The following is a 25,057-nucleotide window of genomic DNA, read 5'->3' as shown; positions in this document are numbered from 1 at the left end:
GCATGCAGGCAGGAGGGTGTAATTAGCTAAGAAAATCCCTCCTCCCCTCTTGAAGACTTCTAGGATGTATGACATCATTTGCCTAGGCATGGAAACTAGGAAGTAGCTAAAGAAATGTAAAAAACAGTTTCAAACAAGTAAATATGATATACGTTCCCACTATTTATAAGGGTTCAAAATAATCAATGCTGATTGAGAGAGTGAAGTTCCACTGTAAGGTGTGGTGGGCCTAAAGGAACCAAAAAGTCCTCTACTAAACTAGTGCACAGCATGGTAGAACCTTCAAAAAACAGAAGCTATTTACATAACATAACAAAAACAAAGAATGTATCCCTCATTGTAGGGCAGTAGGTAGAGGCAATCATCACTCTACTTCAATGAAGGATTTTTTGGCTCCTATACGCCCCCCTCACTTTTGTTTGTGACAATAAACTGACTGTTCTATCAATGGCAATAATCTAAGATTCCTCTGCATATATTAGCAGTTTCTTAGAGTGACTCACTAAAAAATATTTGCCATAAAAAAATGTGCCCCAGTGTAAAAAAGAAAATAATTACTCAACTCTCCTGCTACTCGCACTACTGATTGCCATTGTACTGCTGACAAACAAACAAATGCAAAATCTTCAAAATTTGACACACTGGGCATGTGGAATGTCTACTTTACCACTGCAAGCTTTGGTTTCTCCAGCCGACCTCTAGGTTGCTACTTTATCCTGTGTTGATGTACAGGCCATCGGGAGCAACCACTGAGTAAAGCCAACTTTAAATGGATCGAATCTCGGCCGATTCAGCACCATTCCATTGACTGATGTTGGTACAACCAGCCTGTGGTTACTGCCGACAGCTATAGCCGCTAGCAGTAATTATTTTGTTCTGTTAGCCAGGGAAGACTCTGCTGGCAGAACACAATAGCACTGTGCGAGGGATTCCCCCATCAACCCTGACTGTAAAAATTTAAATTGAAAAGCCACACCACTGCTAAGAGGTCCAGATACAACTTTATTCTGTCAGGAGCAATACAAAAATTATCCAATTTGTTTTGAGGGTTCAAAAGTTCCCGCTTCGTCAGGACATAATTGACAACAAAGTGAATAGACTAGAAATGAACTGGACCTTTAATGTGATTTCTTTTTTTCCAGTGTGATTACAAGCACATGCCTTGACAGCAGCTGGTTTGGCAGCTGGCAGTGGTGGTGAGAACATGCACCAGATTGCCTGCCAACCTATCACAGTCACAATATACGTCACTGATCACCACCGTTACCAGTATAGCGTCATAGCTATGTAAATTCCAGTATTTATATCATAGTTTGTACATGCTATGACTTTCGCACAAACCAATTAATATACTATAATTTTGGGATTTTTTTTACCAAAGACATGTAGCAGAATACTTTTTGCCCTACATTTATGTAGAATTTTTTTTTTCTTTCTTTAATTCAATCTGTTTTATAACAGAAAGGTTTTTTTTCACAAATTTCTGTCTTTTTTTTGTTTCAATCACAAAAAATAGAAAACCCAGTGGTGATCAAATATCATCAAAAGAAAACTCTGTGTGAAACAAATGATAAAATTCTCATGACCACGCTATTTCCAGTTAAAGTAGCACAGTGCTGAATTTTAAAAAAATGCTATGGTCATGAAGGGGGTAAAACCTTCTGGAGCACAAGTGGTTATGGCCTGCATGGCCTCACCGTTAAACTACAGCCAGTAAAAGTACTTGCATACTGTGTATAGAGTCATTGCAATATTTTGCTGACTTTTCACTGTGACACAAAAACACTCTAATGTTTATTGTTTGATTAAAGGTTGTTGTTTTCTTTCCTTTTCAGAAAGTGGCCTCATAAAAGTATTTAAATACTGTGCACATAGTCATGACAATATTTTGGTGACTTTTTTATATTAAATAAATATACTATAATGTTGATTTTTCTAACCTAAAACCAAACTGTTGTCTCTCCTGTTCAAAATGTGGTCGAGTACAAGTGTTTGAATACTTTGCACAGACTCAGTACAATATTTTGGTGTTTTTTCTGATTAAAGTGATTCTAAAGCCTCAAGGCTTTTTTTACCTGAATGCATTCTATGCATTAACTGCTTGCCCGCCGCATTGTAGTAGAACTACTGCTACAAGGTGGCAGGGTTGCGCAAGATCATGTATATATACATGATTTGCATCTCCGGGTAGGGGGTGCCACCCTATTCACGCCACCATTGGCGGCTCCAGATGTCAATCACCGGGTCCCAGCCAGAGATTCCCCGATGGCACCTGCGATCACCGAGTAAAACTGACAGAGGTGAGACCTGTGTGTAAACAACACAGGTCTCTCTCCTGCCAGCAAGAACATGCTGCTGTGTATTTCTCTGCACAGCATGTTTCCCTAGTAAAACACACACAGCACATTAGGTAATGCAGCACACAGTTAACCCCCTGATTGCCCCAGATGTTAACCCCTTCCTGCCCAGTGTCATTAGTACAGTGTCAGTGCTTTTTATTAGCACTGATCACTTTATTAGTGTCATTAGGATGTCAGTGGCAGTTAGTCAGTTACCACCCAGTGTCAGAATGCCCATCACAGTCCTGAAGTCCCACTATAAGTTGCTAATAGCCGCCATTACTAGTATAAAAAAAAATAAAAATTCCAGTATATATATATCGCCATTTGTAGACACTATAACTTTCTTGTAAACCAATTAATTTACATGTATTGGGATTTTTTGTAGCAAAGATATGTGCTCAGAGCTGCTGCTCTCCTGGCTTTTTCCTTCCTCACTGGGCAGATCGATAGCAGCGGAAGCCATTGGCTCCTGCTCCTGTCAATCAACTCCAGTGATGAGGAAGCAGGGGTGGGGTCGAGACCCACTATCTTTGTCAATGGATGAAACAGCGGGGCTCAAGAGGAGAGCTGGCTGGGGGACCTGAGAAGAGGAGGATTGGGACCGCTCTGTGCAATTCTATGGCACAGAGCAGGTAAGTATGGACATGTTTGTTGTTTAAAAAAAAATTCCTTTCAACCACTTTAAATAAATTTACCCTAATGTTGATTTTTGATTAAAAGTTGTTGATTTTTAGAGGAAAATCTGAATGCTGTGTATTAGTTTGAAAATATGGCCTTCTCCAAGGGGGTGGGTGTATTTATAAAAACAAAATGCAAAGCAATTCTCCCAGTGAAAGTACATGTGTTAATTTTGTGTGAATGGGGCAAAAAACTAAATGTTATTAGGCTATTCCCTGTGCTAGTCAAATGTTTTTCATTGATTTAAAATTGACAATTCTGCATTTTGTCCACTAGCTGCTGCTACATATCATAGAAATACAGTGTACTTCTTAAAAAAAAAAAAAAAGGTTCACAAGTTATACTAAGAAAGTGTTTTGACACTGACCAATTGGAAGAAGTTGAGGATCTTAGCTTTTTTTTTTTTTTTTTTTAAATAGATTGTAGATCTATTTAACGTGGTTGTAAAGGCAGAAGGTTTTTTTCACCTTCATGCATTCTATGCATAAAGATAAAAAACCTTCTGAGTGCAGCCCCCCCTATTCCTTCCTGAGCCCGATCTCAATCCAACGATGTGCACAAGAGTTGAGGCTTTCTCACTCCTCATTTGCTTTGATACAGCAGCAGGAGCCATTGATTCCCGCTGCTGTCAATCACAGCCAGTGAGGAGGGAGTGGGGGCGGGGGCAAGCTGTGCTCTGTGTGTCCACACACAGCGCTGGCTCAGGAGAGAGCATGCATGAGTGCCCCCATAGCAAGATGCTTGCTGTGGGGGCACTCAGCGGGGGCAGGAGCCAGCAGGAGACCCGAGAAGAGGAGGATAGGGACTGCTCTGTGCAAAACCATTGCACAGAGTAAGTATAACATGTTTGTTATTTTAAAGAAAAAAACAACAACGAAAGTTTAGTATCACTTTAAAGCTGCTACTTCCATGACCCAGTTCAGGTCTTTACTGTTACATAAAAAAAATCAAGTGTCCCAGCTAAAACTAGACTAAAAAAGTATTTATTTTTTCAAAGTTGAAATTAATCATATTAGGCTGCTGCAGCTATATTTAATAAATAAATCAATTATGCATGTAAAAATCAACTACACATGCAAAATATGGTATGCCATAATATTGCCATCCATTGATGCTATCTGTGAGAATTGTACTATTCTATAACACCACATGCAACTCCTAAGCATGTATGAGAAAGGAATGCTGTTTTTCTCATGTCACCCTCAAAGTCGCATAAAAATGAAGACTTTTTCTCTGCTGATCTGTTTTTTTTTTATTACTTTTTTGTATTTGTACATTTCTCTCATGACAGTGCCTAGCACCCGCCTTTTTTTAACAATCCCCAGCCTTGAAAATGTCCAGAATAGATTTTTTCAAGATTTGGGTTAAATTTGCAATTTACAGATATTAAGATGGGTTCAATGGACCGTGAATCAAGCTCATCCCTATACACTTTAAACAGCTTAGAGTAGATAAACCATTAAATTAAATATTTACATGGAAATATTAATTTGGATTTATATACTGAAAGGGTTGAGAATCTTAATGCAATATTTTATGTGAATATTCACTTTAATGTTTCAACCATGTGCACATGAAATAAGTAAACAGGAATTTGCTTTTCATGTGATTAGATTGAAGTTGTGCATTTTATTGCATTAAAGTGGAACTCCACACCAGCAACCCACTTTGCGAATCCCCACCCAGTTCTTTTTAACCACTTGCCCTCCAGAGGATTTACCCCCTTTCCTGACCAGGCCATTTTTTGCTTTACGGCGCTGCGTTACTTTAACTGACAATTGCGCAGTCATGCTACCCTGCACCCAAATGAAATTTACCTTTTTTCCCCACGAATACAACTTTGTATGGTGCTGGGCACCTGGGTGGAACCTCTCAGTCTAATAACATACATTATTATTATTATTATTATTATACAGTATTTATAAAGCGCCAATAGTTCGCTCAGCGCTGTACATTACAAAGGGGGACAGAACATGTGACAGAACAATACCAATACAATGCAAAACATGAGGGGATCGAGGGCCCTGCTCTTACGAGCTTACAATCTAGGAGGGAGGGGGGTGGTGGCACAGGAAGAGATAGCTGTGGGGGATGGAGTGGTAGGAAGACTGGAGGAGGTCGGCAAGTTAGCAGGGGGTGGGGTAGGCTTCCCTGAAGAGATGGGTTTTCAGGGTGCGCCTAAAGGAGAGGAGAGTAGGTGATAATCTGATGGGTTGGGGCAGGGAGTTCCAGAGGATGGGTGACACCCTGGAGAAGTCCTGGAGGCGGGCATGGGAGGAGGAGACCAGGGAACTAGAGAGAAGGAGGTCTTGTGAGGAGCGGAGTGTGCGTGCTGGGCGGTACTTGGATATTAGGTCAGTGATGTAGTTCGGGACAGTATGGTGGACAGCTTTGTACGTCAGCGTTAGGATTTTGAATTTTATCCGTTGCGCAATCGGAAGCCAGTGGAGGGATTGGCAGAGGGGGGTGGCGGAGACAGAGCGGTTGGAAAGGTGAATGAGTCTGGCAGCCGTATTCAGGATGGACTGAAGCGGGGATAGCCAGCGGCGAGGCAGGCCAGTGAGGAGGGAGTTGCAGTAATCGAGTCGTGATATGATGAGAGAGTGGATGAGCTGTTTAGTGGTTTCTGGGGTTAGGAACGTGCGGATTTTGGCGATGTTGCGGAGGTGGAGTCTGCACGAGTTTGTTAAAGATTGGACTTGGGGCTGGAAGGATAGGTTGGAGTCCAGAATGACACCCAGTACTCTGGCCTGCAGGGCGGGTTTGATGGTAGCGTTGTTGGATGTGACGGAGAAATCAATGGGGGGTGGTGTCCGGGCTGGGGGGAAGACAAGAAATTCGGTTTTGGAGAGGTTCAATTTAAGGAAGTGGAGCGACATCCAGTCTGATATGTCGCTCAGTAGGTGTGTGATTCGGGCTGAGACCAAGGGGGTGAGGTGGGGGGTTGAGAGATAGATTTGTGTGTCGTCGGCATAGAGGTGGTAGTTGAAGCCGTGAGAGTGTATGAGTTGGCCAAGGGAGGAGGTATAGATGGAGAATATAGATGGGTCTGAGGTTGTTCGGGTCATTGGGGTCCAGGGAGGGCTTTTTAAGTATGGGGGTGATGTGTGCATGTTTCAGAGGGGAGGGGAAAGTGCCTGAGGAGAGGGAGAGATTGGAGATGTGGGTGAGGGAGCGTAGGATGGAGGAGGAGGAAGGTCGTAGGAGTTGTGAGGGGATAGGGTCGAGGGGGCAGGTGGTGAGGCGGGCATCAGAGAGGATCTTGGAGACTTCCTCGATGGTAGTAAGGTCAAAGGTGCAGAGTGTGGGGGGAGCTTCAGTATGAGGAATGTAGGGTGGGGTGGAAGAGGAGGTCAGAGCAGTGGTGGGGCCGTGGGAGAGGGGTGATGAGGGGGTAGCTGAGTGAGGGTGAAGGGGGTTGGAGAGAGTTTGAGCAGCGACGAAGTCCCTGCGGGTTATGTTGAGGGGGAGGGGGGATAAGGGGGTAGCTGTGTGAGAGGGGACGGGTTGAGAGGGCGTGTGAGTTGCGGCAATGTCCTTGCGAATTGTGTCAATCTTGTTTTTGAAGTGATTGGCAATCTCAAGGGCGGTGAGTGAGGTGCTGGGTGGAGGTGGGGGTGGAGAGAGTAGAGAGTTGAAGGCAGAGAAGAGTCGGCGAGGATTGGAGGAGAGGGCCTTGATGAGGGTCAAGAAGTAGGCCTGTTTGGCAGCATGGAGGGAGGAGGTGTAGGTGCGGAAGGCAGATTTATAGCGGGTAAAGGCTTGTTGGGATTTGGTTTTGCGCCATAGTCGCTCCAGGGCACGACTTTGTCGTTTGAGGGTTTTGGTGTGATCAGTCTGCCAGGGCTGGAGCGGTCGGGGTCTGATGTTGCGTGTGGTTAAAGGCGCTAGTGAGTTAAGGGCTGTTGAGAGCGCATTGTTGTAGGCGGTCAAAGCCAAGTCGGGGCAGGACAGGGGGAGGATGCGGTCGTGGAGTTGGTCAGCTGCAGAGTGGAGGGAGGCAGGGTTAAGGTTGCGGAGGTTACGGCTGGTAGTAGTGTGACATTTGGAGGGGTAGGCGTTGGAGGACGAGGAGATAGAGAAGGTGATCAGGTTGTGGTCAGAGAGAGGGAAGGGGGTGTTAGTGAGGTTGTGGGGAGCGCAGCGGTTGGAGAAGACAAGGTCCAGGATATTTCCGTCAGAGTGGGTGGTGGATTGTATGCACTGTGCAAGTGCAAAGGAGGAGGTTAGGTGGAGGAGACGGGCTGTGTCTGGGTTGTCGAGGTTGACAGGGATGTTGAAATCCCCAAGGATGATGGTGGGTAGCTCAGAGGAGAGGAAGAAGGGTAGCCAGGAGGAGAAGTCATCCAGGAAGCGGGGTATAGATCCAGGAGGCCGGTATATCACAGCAATCTTCAGGGGGATTGGGGAGAATAGTCGGACGCAGTGGGCCTCGAAGGAGGAGAAGGATAGGGAGGGGGGGTTTGGGAGGACTCGGAAGGTGCTCTGCGGTGACAGGAGCAGACCAACCCCACCACCTTTACGACCGTTAGGCCTGGGTGAGTGGGTCCAGGTGAGACCTCCATAGGAGAGTGCAGCAGGGGAGGTAGAGTCAGTGGGCTGGATCCAGGTTTCCGTGATCGCTAGGAGGTTGAGGGAGCGGGAAACAAAGAGGTCGTGGATGGCGGTAAGCTTGTTGCACACCGAACGGGCGTTCAGGAGTGCACATGAAAATGGGGGGGAGATTTTAGGGAGCAGGGGGACAGATACTAAGTTGTGGGGGTTGCAGTAGGACATGGAGGTGGGAGGGTGTTGAGCGGGTGAGGGAGGTGGAGGGCCAGGATTCGGGGAGATGTCCCCCGCGGCTAGGAGGAGGAGAAGGGTGAGAAAGGTGGCATGGGAGCGGGATGTGCAGGAGCGTGAGAAACTACTAGTGGAGGTGTTGGGGTCAGTGGGAGAGCGGAGTAATAGGAGGAGGTGGTGGGTGCCATAGAGGGGCGAAGGAAGCAGTGAGGACACAATATACAATTGTTTGGGAGGAGCAGAGGGATATAGTGAATGGATTTTGGGAATGGAGGAGAGGAAAATGAGAAGGAGGAGTGGAAGAGGCATTTTGGGGAGGTGAAGAGAGCAATAGTAGGGAGATGATAGCAGTGAGGGGGAGATGTACAGGTTGTGGGGTGGAGCAGAGGGGTAAAGAAATGAGATTTGGGAACAGAGGATAGTAATATGATAGGGAGAAGAGGGGTGTATTATATAAAGGTACACAGAGTGGGACTCGGCATGTAAGAGGTTTCCCAGGGTGTTTGCTTGCAGTCTTCCAGCATGCAGTAGAGCTTTTTGCTGTTGTTGTGTCTTCCTGCTGCTTGAGTTCTCCTGCTTTAGTTCGACTGCTGCGTTTAACTGCTTCTTCTATGCACTCGTTCTAAGCCGCACTCAATCTGAAGCAGCACCCCCATCAGAGACTGTGCCCCCCATCAGAGATCTCCCCCATGAGCTGATCTAAATTTATAGGGAGATGCTCAAATGAGCATTCAACTCCACCCCAATTAGAAGCTGATAAGGATCACATGAGTAGTGAGGGATGTTTCTCTCAGGAAACAGACACCAGTCGTAAAACGGGTGCAGCTAAAGGTGAGAGCTGGTCAACATATACACAAATATAAATACACTATTTGTTCTGAATATAGCAGGAGTCAATGCGTTTTGGAGTTAAGAGTGGAGGTAGGAGAAAGGTGCATTTACCCAGGAGGAAGGCAGCAGGAGTCAATGCGTTTTGGAGTTAAGAGTGGAGGTAGGAGAAAGGTGCATTTACCCAGGAGGAAGGCAGCAGGAGTCAATGCGTTTTGGAGTTAAGAGTGGAGGTAGGAGAAAGGTGCATTTACCCAAGAGGAAGGCAGCAGGAGTCAATGCGTTTTGGAGTTAAGAGTGGAGGTAGGAGAAAGGTGCATTTACCTGTGAAAGTAGAGAAGGCATAATTAGATTGCAGTATTCTTTTGTCTGATTGCTTACTCTGACTTTTTTTTTTTTGTTACTTATTTTTTTTTTCTTGTTTTCTACTTGTTTGATTTTTCTGATTGCTCTTATACATGGATGTACACATTTGTTGCTGTGTTATGTGTTGAATTGATAGGCTTTGATACTCCAGAGCTGTGACAATTCCCTTTGTATACACTATTTGCTGCAGAGTATTTTGCCATTGTATTAGCTTGACAAGTGTGATTTGTATGTGCAATTTTCTTTTCCACTAAACTAAGTTTAAAAAAAAAAAAAACCTCTATACATACCATTTTTGTCTTCTACCTGGTCAAATTATGTCAAGGAGCGTCCTCGTTTTCCTCCATAGTAATGAGCCTTCGTCCCAGGTCTAATGATGTGTGATCTCTGATCAGTCCTGTAGTACTGTGAACCCAGCCTGCGTGATGAAAAGAAATGGGCAGAATGATGTGAATGTCATTCTGCCCAAAGGGCAGCTCTGGACAGAGGAGAAAGCTGGGGACAGGCAAAGGGTAACCATAACTTTAATGGGGGGGAGGGGATTTAAAAAAAAAATAAACTGTAGGTGCATGTTAAGATTCTCAACTCCTTTATTAAATCAGCCTCCTTGTCTTTCTATTGTTACTACAACAGCTTCTCTACTTTCACACATTTTGTGTTGTGCATTGTTTTTCTTCTCCAGTTGGTGGCAGCATTTCCAGTAAAAACACTGGAAAGCTGGAAGTTACAAACTCAATGTTTTGTATGTAATTAATGAGTTTAAAAACTACATCTACAAATGGTTTCTGCAATAGCAGAGATGGCAACAATCCATTCTGCTTCAACAAGAGGAACCTGCTGAGCAGGTATACACTTTGACCACAGCCCGTGGACTGGCAGGGTCCTATACAGCAATAGGACTTGTGCCTGCTGTACCATGTACTTGTATGAAAAAGTATCCTGTTAATTTTGTATTGCTTCCTATGTGCCAATTCCCTGGTGTTCCTGCCAGTCCCTCTGCTTTCCTATTAAAAACTGACTACACTAGGTATGAGAGCACAGCATGGTCAGTTCTCTAGCTGTGCTGGGAACTCAGCCTGCTCTCCTGCAATGATCAGACTTGTCCTGACATATCACCCCTGCACAGCCATTCACTGGGAAATTCAGCGTGCTGTTTCTCCACCCTCACCTTTCTATGCAGCTGAGAACAGAGGGTATGTGGTCTTTTATAAAAAAAAAAGGGTATTTATAATTTTTGTTTATAACTATGCCCACCAGAAGACGTCAGGCCCTCAGGACACTCTCATGAAGTCTGTTTCTGATTGGTCAGAGACATTCGCACCAGTGGTCTGCTACAGGTCATTTTGTAGAGCTCTGGCAGTGCTCATCCTGTTCCTCCTTGCACAAAGGAGCAGATATTGGTCCCGCTGATGGGTTAAGGACCTTCTATGGCCCTGTCCAGCTCTCGTAGAGTAACTGCTTGTCTCCTGGAATCTCCTCCATGCTCTTGAGACTGTGCTGGGAGACACAGCAAACCTTCTGGCAATGGCGCATATTGATGTGCCATTCTGGAGGAGTTAGACTGTCTGTGCAGCCTCTGTAAGGTCCAGGTATCGCCTCATGCTACCAGTAGTGACACTGACCCTAGCCAAATGCAAAACTAGTGAAAAACAGTCAGAAAGGATGAGTAGGGAAAAAAATGTCAGTGGCATCCACCTGTAAAACCATTCCAATTTTTGGGGGTCGTCTCATTGTTGTCTATCTAGTGCACCTGTTGTTAATTTCATTAACACCAAAGCAGCTGAAACTGATTAACAACCCCCTCTGCTACTTAACTGACCAGATCAATATCCCAGGAGTTTCATTGACTTGATGCTATACTCTGATTGAAAAGTGCTCCTTTAATTATTTTGAGCAGTGTACTTTAAGAATACAAACTAGAATACAGGTTTCTTTTTTTAAACCAGAGTGTCACTTTTTGTTCACATAACTATTGCTTATGATGTATAATCCTTTTTTATTATAATGTTAAATAGCTCCTTTTTCTGCTTTTCTGATCAGACACCTCTTAAAACTCGAAGTTATCGCTTGCCCTAAACGATTGTTATTTTAAAGGTGACGTCCAGTGAAATAGATCCCCAGATGAAATGCATATTGGGGAGCTGTTTTACCTGCTAAAGGATTTGTATTTCTGTCCATTCTTTTCTAAGATTTACAAATCTCTGGCAGACAGTAGAGCCAGGCTGGTTACCTTACTTTTCTGCATTCCAATTTTGGTAAAAATATGAACTACTGTATACCTAAACCTGTTTCCACCCCCATTCTAAGCCTATTCTAGTTACCTTGTAAAGTAACGGTGTCCATACATACCTATTCTGAGGGTGCTCCGGTCCAGTCACATGATAAGTGGCCGACTTCAGTGAAGAGGACAGATCACAAACAACAGCTGCAGAGCCTGTGTATTGACCTCACCCATAGACTTACTATGGGGCATTTGTTGTTGGCTGTCTCTCTTCTACACTGAAGCCAGTGCTGGAGCCTGATCATGTGACCAGACCAGACCAGAGTGCCCTCAGAATAGGTAAGTATAGACATCTTTCCTTTACAGGGTAGTTAGAATAGGTTTAGTATGGGGGTGGGAGCAGGTTTAGGTACAATTACTATTTGACTGGAATGCTACTTTAAAATGAATGAAGCTTTAATAAAGCTAGGTCACCTCTCTGCTCCCAGCCTGTGAGTTGTACTCCACTATACAACTGAAGGCCGTCATGAGTAGGAATGAATGGGGCTATAATGGACAGTAAAGCTGGCCGACACACATTTATGTACTTACAATATAAAAATGTTCTTCAAGTTATTCTAGGTATTTTTTATAGCACAATACATTTACACCTGTCCCTGTACATCAGAGCATATAATCTAAGGCAGCCATTCACAAACAGGGTTCCATGGAACCCAAGGGTTCCTCAAGAAGTTGCTAGAGGTTCCTTGAGCTGTGACTGATTGACCTCTCATTTGTGGTGCCTACATAGTTTCAGGGTCAACTCCACTTGGCAGAGCCTGCTGCATGAATCCGATGATCTTTTTAGCAGTCTGTGAGGGTTGCATTCTGACCACCACTGTAAGGTGGTCATTCTTTCCACTGGCCAATAATGCAAGGGGCATTTTTCTACTAACCTCCAATAAAGCAGGGGTTCCCTGAGAGCTGGAAAAAATGTCAAGTGTTCTTCAGTGACAAAAAGGTTGAGAAAGACTGATATAAGTTCTCTATCTTACAAACTAGGACTAATACACACAGGACCCATATAACCTATCAGCATGTGTTTGGAGTGTGGGAGGAAGCTGTACCTGGAGGCAACCCATGCAAGCACATGGAAAAAAATGCAAACTCAATGCAGATAGTGTCGTGTTCAGGATAGAAAAAACAATGACCCCAGTACTATGAGGCAAATATTATTGCAAACTCTATTGTTATGACATTATGTTAAATTCTTTTGATTCTTCTATACATGTGGTTTTGACATATGTAAGTAAAGTTGTGTTTTATAAGCAAATTGTGTTTGTTCATGTTTCCACCCTCTCCACTGATTAACAAAGCTGCTGTCCAAGGGTGGCTAAGTTGCTCTTCCATAGATGCAGTAGATTAGTGAATGTAACCACCAGGGGCGGACTGACAACTCATGGGGCCCCCGGGCAATAGGGGATCATGGGGCCCCTGTGTCCTTGCCCAAACTCAAAAAAACCTATGAAAAAGGTACCAGGGGCATCTCATGGGGCCGCCTACTGACCCCGGGCCCTCGGGCACTGCCCGAGTTTCCAAAAGGTCAGTCCACCCCTGGTAACCACCCATAGACAGGAGGCATGTTGTTGGCTGATCACAAGGTGAACCTCCAGGAATAAAAGCCTGAAAAAAGGGAAACTAATGCAGCCACCACATCCAATGATTGGTAAGCTACAGTATATTACATTTTTGTTTTAGGATTTAGTTATTATATGGTTTTGGTAAATCTAAAGGAAAATTGTACAAGAATTGTACAATAATGTATGACCGGCTTTACTGTCTCTGGCCCACTCCTTTCATTCATAGATTTTCAGTTCATTCAATCATTGAGACTCAGTGTCTTATGTTGGCGTTCTCAATGCTGAAGTCTTCTCCAAACTAACTTTCAGCCATCAAGGCATTTTGATGGGGCAGGGTTTCGTGATGTTTTCAGGAAGCTATGTACATCATCCTGCAGGAAATGGATGGTAATTGTAGTGCCCCTTTAAATTGGTGGTCAGAATAGCAGAAAAGTGACTCCTTAAATTGATGATCAGTGTAGTATTTTCTCATGTTTGTGGGTAGTGTGGTGCCTTCCTAAATTGGTTATTAGTGTAGTATTCCTTTACATCCATGGTCAGGAAGGGCTGCCTTGCACTGGTTGTCAGCTAAAAAGTATTCCCTTACATTTGTGGTCAGTGTATTGCCCTTACATTGGCAGTCAATTGTAAAGTCTCCCCTTACTCTCCTAGGCAGTGAGAATTGCCCCTTTAAATTAAAAAAATGCCATTTACATTCATGATCACTTGGAAGAATGTCCCTCACAATGGTGTTCAGTGGGAAGAATGCCCCCTTTCTAGCAGCTCATTGCTGTCAGAGGTTTTTTACCTGAAAGACTGGACACACTCCTAGTCTTGCTCCACATTGGCTCTGAAATTATGCTGACATCATTGGCCAAAAACTAGTTTGTTGGAATGGTAGCAAATGGTGGTACTTCTGGGGATCTCTCATGGAACCCTTGGGAGACTCTTGCCTAAACTCATAGCATTGTTTTATCTTAATTTATAAATAGAATTCCAAAGTGCATCAACTCATACATTTACAAAGCTTTGGGTAGATTTTAGGAAACTCGAGTCTGGGAGTCACTGGAGTCACTGCTCAAAGCTTGAAGAAGCCTGCTAAAAAGCTGACAGGGGTTCTAGAATTCAAAGTTTTGACTTTACGGATACTTTAAATGTGGCCATGTAAGATGTGCATTTCTGTGAATCTAAAACTCTATATAATGTATTTCCAGACACAATAGTTGGCTATGCATTGTCTCTAATAGAATGACATGCAGTTTTATACAAGCACAAGCCTGGCTGCCTGAGAATCAAAGAAAACAAGAAGTCCGGTTAGGGTGAAGAGAACTTTTACTCTACACTTTGTTTGTTTAATGCTAACTTATGCAAATATTAGAGTGCCTTTGTTAATGTTCCCTCAGCAGAGTCTGTGATTTGCTTTAGTAAGCGACTAAGTTCAGCACACTCTCATGATCTTTTAAGATCAAGATTGATCTTGTAGGTCTAAGAAAACATTGTTACTCTAAATGTACCCTTGGCACCCAAACAGAAGATGTAAAGAGCAGAAAGGGCAGCACGCCCAATGAAAAAACACCAAAACACATACAGACCCTTCATTCTTTCCAATAGGCTTGGCATCCTCAGCTGCTGTGTAAATCCTTAAAGGAGGCTACATCATTACCAGCTTAAAGAAAACATGGGCCAAATGAAGGAGACAGATAATGCCTCTTTAATTCCTTCAGCACCTGGCACAGAATTTTAAGCATGCGCCCTTTGTGCCACTATGTCAATGGCATCCAGACAATTCCCACCATAGGAATTCAGTGTGAGAACTGAAATGTTTAAGTTGATGCACTATATACAGAAACCTTGACAAGCTGTTAACAAGTAGCATCATTACCAAGGTTTCTCCTAGATTGTAAGCTCCAAGGAGCAGGGCCCTCCTAACCCTCTTGTATTGAACTGTATTGTTGCTGTATTGTCTCCCGTTATATTGTAAAGCGCTGAGCAAACTGTTGGCGCTATATAAATCCTGTATAATAATAATATTTTCTTATATTCATCTATGATGTCTGTGTTTGATTCCTGTGGCATCACTCGGTTCATAAATTGGTGACTTATTTGCAAAAAGGGCAGAAAAGTAGATATATTGCCTAAATTATCCAGCTGGATTGAAAACAAATGTGTGATTGGTTGTCAGAACCAAACTACATTTGTTTTTCATTTATTAACCATCTTTGTAGTATAGTTAATTTGTAATCTGAAACTGGCATGCTCCTTCATATGGCTATACATGATGTGATTTTCACTAGGTTTGCTACTGATGTTCAGAACTGATCAAATTTGGTTAAAAGGATTTTCTAGAATGGTGAAAAATGTTTTATAATTGACTGTTAAATCTTCCACTTACCAAGAGTTGGGAATGGTTAACACAGTGGTACTTGGTACAGCTTGAACATAAGGATGAGTCATCTAGAGAATTTGTGTAGTCTAATGCTGGCCAGAGACATAAGATGGTTGGACAATACATGGGCATGATTGTCAGGACAAATTAGGTTTTGCTTTAAGGTGGGGACTTTTCCTGCAATAGAAGAGCTATTTTACTCACGATGTCTCCTACCTATATTCCATTACAGCATTACAGCCTCTGCCAGACACTTCAGCATTTGACACTTGAATGGCATTCTCCCCCACTACTTACTGTGGTTCCATCCCCTGGCTCCTCAATCACTACAGGAAACAACAGTGACATAGGGTCAGAGGAAATGACCAAAACATGCAGCAGGAGACACAGGCATCCAGAAGTACTAAATGACCATCCTGCATATAGGCCAGGAGCATAGCCAATGGTGGGGATGTTGGAATTCAATTTTAGCAAAGGATGGCACACCACACTTGTGTGGATTAAACAATTTTACTTAGCAGTCTTGTGAAAACATATCCAACATGTTGAAGATATGCTGGTCCTCTTAAGTAAAATTCCTTGAACCAAGCAAGTGTGGAGTGTGGATTTTGCCGAAATTAAAAACCAACATTAAACAATCCTGGATGTGTCAAAAGCCAAAAGTGTGCTGAAGAAATTAGTGTAATAGCTAATCTATTGCAGGAAAGGGCCATTCTAAGGCCAGATTCATGGCTTTGTATTGCAGTAATGCACACAACATGCATTGTACCTTTTCATTGTTAAATGGCAAGTCAAGGCAATATGCCTGCATTGTAGCATGACACAATTTACAGCAATACATAGTAGTGTGTAGCTATTCACTCACCAGCCACTTTTTTAGATACACCTGTTCAATTGCTTGTTAACAGAAATTGCTAATCGGCCAATCACATGGCAGCAACTCAATGCATTTAGGAATGTAGATGTGGTGAAAATGCCTTGCTGAAGTTCAAACCGAGCATCAGAATGGGGAAAAAGGGGATTTAAATGACTTTGAATGTGGCATGGTTGTTAGTGCCAGACGGGCTGGTCTATTTAAAAAATTGCTGATCTACTGGGATTTTCACACACAACCATCTCTAGGGTTTACAGAGAATGATCCAAAAAAGAGAAAATATCCAGTGAGCTGCAGTTGTGTGGACAAAAATGCCTTGTTGATGTCAGAGGTCAAAAGAGAATGGGCAGACCGGTTGCTGCTGCATTCAGATGGTAGGGTCAGAATTTGGCGTAAACCACATGAAAGCATGGATCCATCTTGCCTTGTATCAATGGTGTGGGGGATATTTTCTTGGCACTAGCAAGGTGTACCTAACAAAGTGGCCGGTGAGTGTATATTGTGCTAGAAAAAAGAATTATGTGCACATTTTGGCAGCTCTGTGTTCTCGAGTCCTAAAAGACTGAGTGGGGGTAATGTCACCCAACAGGTGTGGGTGGACAGTGTTTATGGTGGTACCTGCTGGCTGGTACAGGTATTGTATGCTCGAGTCCTGAAAGACTGAGCATGTGGTTTGGTGAAAGTTTTAACGGTGGTATTGGTTTGTGTGTACAGTGTTAACGATCTGGTAAAATTAAAGGTTCAAGGTTATTTCAAATTTTTATTTATAACTCAAATAAAAGTGCTACAGCCATAATTTTCCACCCTGACATAATTTTTCAAATCTGTATAAACAGAGTTAATTGATTTGGAACACATCTCATGGATGCCTAAAAAACCAGGATCATTGGTGTAAGAACAAGAACAGGGAGAGTATATAAGAGAATAAAATGTAAAACTGTCTCTGGGAGCATCAGCAGTCTGTGCTTTCTCCATTCATTGTCCTCCTGTTAGGAGATGACACCATAGGTTGTATGGCATGATGCAGCTGCAGCCTGCCGCCTCTTCAGAATGAGATGCTTCCTTTAGATTTTCTTCAGTGCTATTCAAGTGCTTATTTTCCTCCTGAAGAAACACAAACAGATGCAAACTTCTGTAAACACTTTAGGAATGAATTCAGTGAGTTTGGCCTCTCAGCAGCCTTCAATAGGTGACAGAAAAATGTCTAATTAGTGCAAGTGGAAATAATAGGGCCACTTGGATTCCATCCATCCTCCACTAAGTCTGCTTTTCCGAGCAACTCAAAACCCTTTTGTTTGGCGGGTCACTCTCTTTCAGGCTTTTGTACTCTAATCTATGTAGAGGAGAAGTGGGGAAAAATAGACTGGGCGATGGTCAACATTTAAATCCGCACTGTACTGTGAGCTATCAAAGAACTAATGTGCAAAGGCTGCGTACAGGTGCTTTGAAACATTCCTTTATTGTGTTTAACAACAGGTATTCTGCTCGTGCCAGGTGTAAGTGTCTTTATTGTGCTGGGAATATAGTACGCTTCCATTCTAGGCACTGCTTAGTTTGCTTTCTATCCACCTCTTGCTTGTCAAAAGTTTGCAGCCCACTTAATTGGGCCTTTGAAATCGGAGTCACACATTAAAGACTATCCATAAATTTAGACAAGGTTAAACATTTCTGAATGAACCAGGGTATTCAGTTCTACAATTTATTTCTATTATTATTATTTTCTGTTAACTAGAGGAGGAATATCAGTAAAAAAAATGTTGCAGTAAATTCTTATTTTGCATCTTATTTGTTCAAGCATTCATTCCAAGCTATTTTAATATACAGTACCTTGCATGTTTTATAATTGCATTTCTTCTCTCTTTTCTGGTTCTTATCGTTCTCCCCAAAGACACACCTAACCACTTTAAATAACCCCAAAACCATCCAGATGATACAATTGTACTTGTTGCTTATCTGTTTTCTGTTATTTTTTGGTCGAATTTTGAGTAAGCTGACATAAGTAGTGTCTTCAGTTGCCAGCAGCATGTGTCTTATTATAGAAAGATTTGCATGCATAAGATTTCTATGGCCTGTTTAATCTAATTGTTGAGCTCCCTGTGAACATTCTAGTTTCCTGGCTATTATACTGTCCCACTGGATTTTTTTGGTTCTTGAGTCATTGACCTGAAATATGTAGATAAGCAAAGGCAGAGAAAAGTCCTGATTTGTGTATTCGTTTGAGTTAGTGGTTTTAAGAGGCAAATTTAAGAAAAAAAAAAGCGCTATGTGAAAACCAAGGTCAAACCACACTATAAAAAAAAACTGAGTACCACACATAGATAAGGCATAGTGGTGAGTAAAGCTAGGAAGACCTGGGGAAAAAACTAAAAAACTGGGGAAAAAAAACAGGGTTTTTCCAAAACTGTTTTTTGTTTTGCCAGGAAAATTTGAAAAAGAAGTGTGGAATATGTTAGTTTACAATGATAAATAATACATTTATGACATGGTATTCAAACTACTGTATATAACATGAAAGATTTCTGAGACTTTATGTAAAACTATTTTTTTTGTGGCTTCAAAATTTCCAGAAATTGTTATTCTCTAGTGGTGAGCTTCACAAATGTGGTAATCTGAATTCATTGGAGCACTCTAAAACTAAAGAGGAGGCTACATAAAAAGCTGGAAGGAAATTCTTGCCAAGGTCACATGATCAGCTCTCTTCCAATTACAGAGCTATCTCTCTCTGCTGTTTCAAACAAATACAACTCCATTGGGCACAACAGGATCCACAGCAGGGAATGCAGTTTATGAGTGGGTCATAAAAATGTAGGCCAGGGTTCGAAAAACCTAGCAGAGTATAAATGAGAGTGGACAGTGATATCCTCTCTTCATTATAAATCACTTCCTATGTACTGAAGCAGAAGGTTCGAGCAACTATTCTTTTTATGTCATGTTGACACTTGAAAGCCAGGCAACCAGCATTTGGCAAAATGAAAAGTCAGCAATGGCAGTTTTCATGATTTACATGAAAAATTATTGTTTTAAACGATCTTGACCCACCCATTTTTGGTATTTTTGACATGCAACTTTAGACATTTCACAGTTACCTTAGGAAAAAGCTATTGGCCAGATTAGAAAACCAATGTTTCACCCAAAATAAGCTGGGGTCAGGACTGGCTGTTCGATTGAAGCTATATGTCCCTCAACCATAGCACGAACAAAAAAGTGTGTACAAGATACTGTGAGATTCTGCTTGCCTGTTGAGCTGTCTTCTCTGCAAAGTGAAACATGGAATCTTGCTGGTTACCACAGGCAGCTTCTCCATGAGTCTTGGTCTAGTTTTCAGAAATCTTCTTCTTACTTTCCTGTGGGTAGCGTCTTGGAAGTCAACCCAAGTTCTCATTGCTCTAGTGCAATCCATCAATGCCAGCCCACTTCTGACACTTCTGATTTCATTAATTTACCTTTGTGTCATATATTTTCTAATTGGTGTGATATGATAACCTTCACTGGCTTTTTACACTTGGCTGTATATAAAGAAGAGCTTTAATTCCATCCAGTAACATCTCATTTGTGTGTAGGATCTAAATCAACCCGCAACATTAGCTAACTGATATCACTTTTAACATGCTAGAAACTAATTTTGGTAGTTAGGAATTTATTTAACTGCCAAAATATTTTTTACATTTCTAATTTGGAAAAATGCTGATCAGTGGTTATGCAGCTATTGACCATTTTAAACACGTGGCCTTCCTCATGGTCAGAGGAAGGTCAGTGACTGTTATTTCATGGATTGGTATATGTAGAACTGGTCATGTACCAGGAATTATTCAATATCAGATCATTAGCAAATCATTATTTAAAAAATATTTTATATTCAGCAGTGCAGTTCTCAAATTAAAGCATACCTATGGTAAAAATTGTAAATTCATATATTAATTTCTACATTGTATTTCAATTATTTCTAGTCTACACCTATTAATCTGAATGATCTTGAGGTTTGTAGACTTACTTTGTTAAGATCCCTGCAAACCTACTTAAATCACTATGCCCTGTTGATAGGCACTGCTATGTCACACATTTCACAGAGTCTGCCTTGGTTCTGGGAGAAGGAGTTATGGGAGGCAAAGTTAGTACAGGGGTCACTGCTTGCAGGCAGCAAGGTACCATGGGATATGTAGTCCTTAGAAATTGAACATAAACAGCAGAGGGGTCGCTGCAAAGCATGCAGGTAATCTAGGAAGTTGTGGAAAGAGATGACAACCAGACAGGCAGAACTCACTGCACGAAAAGAGATTTTTCAAGTAAACATATATATAAGGTTGATGTAATAAAATGAGCGTATACTGTGACCATTTCCTTTAATGTTATCACAGAAAGATATAATGCAATGTTTGACATTGTGGTTTGTTATCTCTCCATGCTAGGTGTATTTGAAGACCTGTATAAGGGTTTGTGACAGTGCTACTGCTGCTGCCATTGTGTTCCTGATTGACCGATTTCTGTACTGGGCAGATGCATCCACAAGACTTCTTTCGGTTGCCAAAGCTTTGCACAAGTTGTGGCCTTCCACACCAATAGCCCCACAGGTGGTTATTCGGCAAGCTCGCATCTCCGTAAATACAGGTGACATATCTCTGAGTTGATCTTTCTCTGTTTTCTGAGCTTAGATCCAATTAGGAACTACTTGACTTTCAAGAGGACACTTGGTGCCATTATGGCATGACATTTCAATGAACCCAGTGGCATCTTTTCAAACCTAGGACCAGCCTCCCTTTACTTTAACAAAGGGGCAAGAAAGAAGAGTTTCAGAGCCAAAAGAGGTAGAGAGATTTGTGAAAGGGTGTGGAAAATACTAATTGGGCCTTTTGTTCCCAAACAAATATACCCTGCTGGTTTCAAACAGGGGTATCTGAATTGCCTTACTTCTGATCAAGAGCCCCTGTAATGCAACAGACAATCTAGGCATTATATAAAAGCTTGCTCCTATATTCTGTATTTTGTATTCTGTTCCATAGGACCTCTTGGCTAAATAAACAAGCAACCGAAAAAATAACAAGTTTTCCTTTTTTTTAAATTATGTTTGAAGGAGCAAATTTTGGGACAGCTGTGTGTATTTGTGACTCATTTGTGACTTCGTTTTTTGTCACTCTGGTTTTCTTGATCTCTAGTTTGCAGATACTAGATTTTTCTATATGTACGATAAACAGATTTTCTTAGGTTTTATATTACATCTATGAATTGTAGATCTAATGTAATACATGTTACATTTATTAAATATTCATTGCAGGTGAATCTTACAGTTTCTTGTGTTATAAATTACACGGAATCATACACAACCTGGTAATGTTTGGTGAAAGCCACAATCAATTTTATTTTATAAATATGATTTGTGACTGAAATGACTGTACACCATTAAAGGATAACTAAAGGCAAAACTTTTTGTTTTGGATAGAATGGAGATGGATTAGAACGCTGTCAGGTTTTTATTGCTGTCTGTGCCCTGTTAGGGAAATTCACACTCTCTATATTTCCTGTTTACTATTATCATTGAAAATGAAAGTAAAAGAAGATCCCAAATTTTGGGTTGTCCCCAGAAAAATAATAGAGGGAAAATCTTCCGATGTGGACACTAGTTTTGGTGATCTGGTGGTACCCAAGGGATTCCCTTAATTTGCAAGGATTTGCTCTCAGTTTCTCTTTTGTGATGGGACAGGAAATCTCTGCAATAGTTGGCAAAAAAATCTAACAGGGATTATAACCCTCCCTTGCTTTATACAAAATAAAAAAAAAATGTGCCTGTACTTTAAAATGTACTTTAACATTTGAACTGTATAATTACATAAAACAAAAGTGACATTTAAATATGGTGGTTAATGGGATATTATATGACCCCTTTGTTGTGTAGTTTACGCCTCCATGTTGTTTTCTATTCTGTGAACAAGGAATTCACAAGAAAAAGCGGTTATATAAAGGACAATGCGATACTCAAATAAATTATCAAAATATGCTTTTATTAGCAAAATTACAATATGAGGCAATTGAGTAAAGACTGCTGGTAGCCATCACTTCAATAAAAGACAATACAAAAGACAACCTAAAACAAAAAACTAAAAATAAAAAAGAATGACATCATGGCTAGGCCATAAATTGTACTGTGCTGCAGAGACAATGACTCAAAGGACTTTTGCTCATACAGCAAAGACACATGGGGGTGCACAACCATGGTGGGGATACATATATCATGGAGAAATTACAATATTGCTATAGACCAATCATCATGGAAATAGAAGCTCAACTAGGGAAGATATGTAGTAAAGAATATACTTCATGACCATGTAATTGGATACATTCCACATATAGATGCCTGGGTCAAAATTGTGGTGAAAAAGGCACTTGTTGCAATCCAGATAGTGTATAGCCCATAGGCCAATTTCTGAGACCAGAAGACACAGCCTCCGAATATAATATGCGATAGTGAGTTATAAACCCATATAGGGCAGTGGATATTGCATAAAGCTCCTTAAAGATGTACGTTGTGTCAACCAAATATGGGCAAAATAGCTTTTCACTGACAGCTGGATGTAGAATAAAGTCACTGTCCTGAAATGAGGAGTGACATTTAGAAAGTCCATAAGGTAGCCGCCATATAGGGACTTCTAATGGCAGAGAGACATGCATGCATGTCCAGTGATCCGCCAGGTGTGAGTAAATGTGTCACTCACCACCTACTCCATCAGATGGAGATAGTATGACCTAGCCTTAGTCGCTCAGTTCCATGCTTGGAGTCCCAGAGGCAGCCGCCATGTCAGGACCTCCAATGGTCAAATTCCGCTTCCTTGAGAGTACACATGGTGGTTGGTCAGTGCCAAAAGTTAGCGTGGTGGCCCGTGTCCCCACGAGAACTGGGTGCGTGAAGCCGATGTGCGCGGCCAGCCATGTGACGTCAATGCGGTTCTCCGATGGACGTATCTTATTCATCTTCGTCAGGACCAAAGTGAATGTTTACTGAGCTTTTTGAATTAGGTCAAGCTAAGTAAAAGTTTACTTTGCAAAGAATACCCAATCATGTGCAAGAAAATTTTTTAAAAAACTGTATTTTTGCTTGCAGATAACATAATGTCAAGTCAGTACAGCTCCACCTCAAATGTACTTTGCAAGGTGAAAATTATTATAGCTTATTGAAGTCAAGCTACACCCTTTATCCAGTCGTATGCAAGAGAACGTTTTTTGTTTTTTTTGTACATGATTGGTTATTTTTGGTAAAGTTAACATGCTCTTCTACCTAAGGAAATCAACCCCATTCTTTAATCATTAGCATGTACTGTACATCCCCTACATACAATGTTCCTTGTTCCGTTAGCAGCATTTCATTCCCATTGTCTGTACTAGCTTCTGATGCATCTATTCTCACATTGTCTGCAATAACTTCTCTGGCAGTTCTGTCCCTCTGTCTGCACTACATTTTCCACTCTATGTTCTCTGACTGCTCTGTCATGTCCCCAGTGTCACACTGCAAGCCATGTCCCATCCACCCAATATTTTCTGGCAGTTCTCAGTGCACATGTGCATCTCTCCACTCACAATATGCACTGCTTTATATTCCTTTTCTTATATCTGTCCGCAGTAGTATCTGCTTCTGTTTACATTGCACTGAACCCCGATTTCTCTTCACAATACATCTGCTGCATTGGACGCTATACACTCCCTGATTCCCTGTGCTTGTATGATACCTCAACTCTGCGTTCTGTGACCTCTGTTTTGTCAGTACTTTTGCATTCCCATTTTTATTGCATTCTGCTGTTCCTATTTTCCACAATACTATCCTTTGTATGGTATGTTGCCTCAGAACCGTGTCCCTACTGTCCTTTGACAGCCATAGAAGAGGCAACCTCCTAAGAAAGTGTCAAATGACATTTCATAAACATACAGTAGATCCTGCATGTACTAACCTGCCCCTTCCTATTAAACTGTTACTAAACCCAGGTCCCTGCATTCACTATATCTGGTCTCCCACAGTACACAGAACATGGAAAAGCAATTATTTTAGTAAATATAAACGGCTAAATACCTTTTCTCATCAGCAGTTAGATCAGCCTTTTTACTTCTATCAGTGTCCAGCAGAGCACTGGTTAAAGCTTGTAGGAGGAGTTTTCTTTCTGGTCTAGGAGGATGCAGGATCCCTGACCTCTTTCTTTAGTGTGCTGCTTGGCCCTGTGCTGATCACATGCACTCTCCCAAGAAAAAAAACCTCTCTAGCAATACACACCAAACTGAACCTGTGCAGAGTGTCTACACACATATGTCTTATCAGGAGATAAGAGGGGGACACGGGAAGAAGGGGAGAATCTGAGAAGTCAGGATCAAACCTCCTTTTTGCACAATGTAGAGGATTAACCCCTTAGGTTCCACAGTGAGTATAACAAGCATGCTTTACTACATATACAGACTGATTTTACAGTTGCGGGTTTAGTAACACTTTAAGTGCCAACCGTTGGTTAAGCCCCACACCTTTTCTGAAGTGTATTATATCTGGCGCAAACAGTTGTACCCTGACTTCTTTCATGAAGTGAAAGGATATAAACTGCTCCAGGAAGAAGCAATGACCGTTCATGCACGACTCCTCTCCCTAAATCCCCAATCAGCTCCCCCTTTGTCTTGTTCCTGCTCTGCATCCTCTCCCAATAAAAACACAATATTCCCCAACAATGCTGAACCTCACTATATCTCCTTCCCGATGGCCCGTAATTAGATCATGCTCAGCCACCTCTGTTCCCTATCCATAATTTAATCTTACTACCTAACTTTTCTTTCTTTACCTTTTCCATGATCATCTACTTTCTGCCTTCTCTCCCATTTACATGGTGAACTCTGGTCTCTCCTTCAATCCCTGCCACCCCTGAACAGCTTTCAATCTGCCTTCTTTATGCCCTCCCCGGTCCACAGACAGTTGTTATCCTGCTCTCCTATTCCTTTCCTCCTTCCATGTTCAGTCCCCACTCT

The 25,057-nt window shown here is 41.9% G+C and overlaps 1 protein-coding gene across 4 annotated transcripts in view; it reads left to right on the top strand.

The window, feature by feature from the left end:
* Positions 1–25,057, top strand: part of ALPK1 (alpha kinase 1) — a 159,509-nt gene that overhangs the window by 75,965 nt on the left and 58,487 nt on the right. For all 4 annotated transcript variants that reach the window (XM_089691850.1, XM_089691852.1, XM_089691851.1 and 1 more), the window contains exon 5: positions 20,482–20,680. In XM_089691850.1, coding sequence (XP_089547976.1) covers positions 20,482–20,680 — 199 coding nt within the window. The remainder of the gene's footprint in view (positions 1–20,481; positions 20,681–25,057) is intronic.

This window comes from Staurois parvus, unplaced genomic scaffold (assembly GCF_062004578.1).
Source record: "Staurois parvus isolate SC_StPar_1 unplaced genomic scaffold, SC_StPar_1.0 ptg000572l, whole genome shotgun sequence".
Lineage (NCBI taxonomy): Eukaryota > Metazoa > Chordata > Amphibia > Anura > Ranidae > Staurois > Staurois parvus.
This window is presented reverse-complemented; position numbering and strand designations above follow the sequence as displayed.